At 51.6% G+C, this 1,037-nt stretch overlaps 1 protein-coding gene across 1 annotated transcript in view; it reads right to left on the bottom strand.

Moving 5' to 3' along the window:
• LOC113211750 (uncharacterized) overlaps positions 1-1,037 on the bottom strand; it is a 23,567-nt gene extending 22,530 nt beyond the window's left edge. The window contains exon 1 of the mRNA XM_052275859.1: positions 206-1,037. Coding sequence (XP_052131819.1) covers positions 206-379 — 174 coding nt within the window. The 5' untranslated portion in view covers positions 380-1,037. The remainder of the gene's footprint in view (positions 1-205) is intronic.

Raw genomic sequence — 1,037 nt, 5'->3', positions numbered from 1 at the left:
GGGGGGCGACCACCCCTCCAGTCACACATGCCGCCCCACGGCGCCGCTGCAGCGCCAACCGACATGTGGTGCTGAGCAGGGGACTGGTGCGAGTGAGGTTGGAGTAGGTCCGTATCTACACACTCACAAACGCTCTGTTTTTAAAAGTTCTACATTTACGACTATTAAAACAGAAGAAACGTTTTCGTCCGGTGATCTTTCTCACTTTGCGAAACAAAGGCGTTCCATCATGGCTGGAGGTTGGAGGTCGGACCGGCTTGAGCGGCTGGTATGCTGCTGGTTGGTTGGTACCACTCGTCAAGCGGGTGGGGGCGCCTGGAGGACGGACCCGCGCGGCCCGCCGGCCAGCCGTGGCGGCCGGGTGGCCTACCCGCTCCATGGCAGGCGGTCGCGGCCTGGTGCCTGAGCCTGGACGCCACCTAGCAGACTGTCGTGCCTGGTTTAGTTGATCCACACAGGCAAAAAAACAAATTTCGGTTTACTAGACGGCTAAAAAATGAGCTCTGGTGCTAAAAAAAAAAATGGCAGAGGTTTGATTTTTTTTTCTGCGTGTATAGTGTGGCTCCGCGCGTCCGTGCCGTGCCTACGCACGCGTGCTCGCACAGTGAGCGCACTGGAAACGCAAGGGTGTGAGTGTCGAGCACTTGCAGGTGAGTGAATGCTCCTTCGTGCGCTTCAGGGAGTAAATGTGTGAATTTTCCTTTGAAAATCACACATTTTTACCTTCATCTGAAAGTTATACGGATTTCTGTCAAAATGCACAGCTAACGCCTTTTTTTACAACGCCAATTTGAACAAATCTCTTCATACTGTGGCGTATTTTTTTTAATGCGTAAGCTGTGCATGCTGGTTGACATAAATACGTAAGCTGCTATTATTTTTTTGATTTTTTTTTTAAATGTTCATTTAAGTTTTCCGTGTGCACCGCGCTGGATCACCTTTACCAAACCAAATGCCGCGCCCAACCGGCGCCTCCTCGGCCGCGCTCTTTTATGCTAATTACATCGCTAGGTCTGATTGGCTTTGGCCATCACCTG

This window comes from Frankliniella occidentalis, unplaced genomic scaffold (assembly GCF_000697945.3).
Source record: "Frankliniella occidentalis isolate FOCC.00 unplaced genomic scaffold, Focc_3.1 Scaffold9, whole genome shotgun sequence".
NCBI lineage: Eukaryota > Metazoa > Arthropoda > Insecta > Thysanoptera > Thripidae > Frankliniella > Frankliniella occidentalis.
The sequence above is the reverse complement of the archived record's forward strand: the minus strand, read 5'-3'. Positions and strand labels throughout refer to the sequence as shown.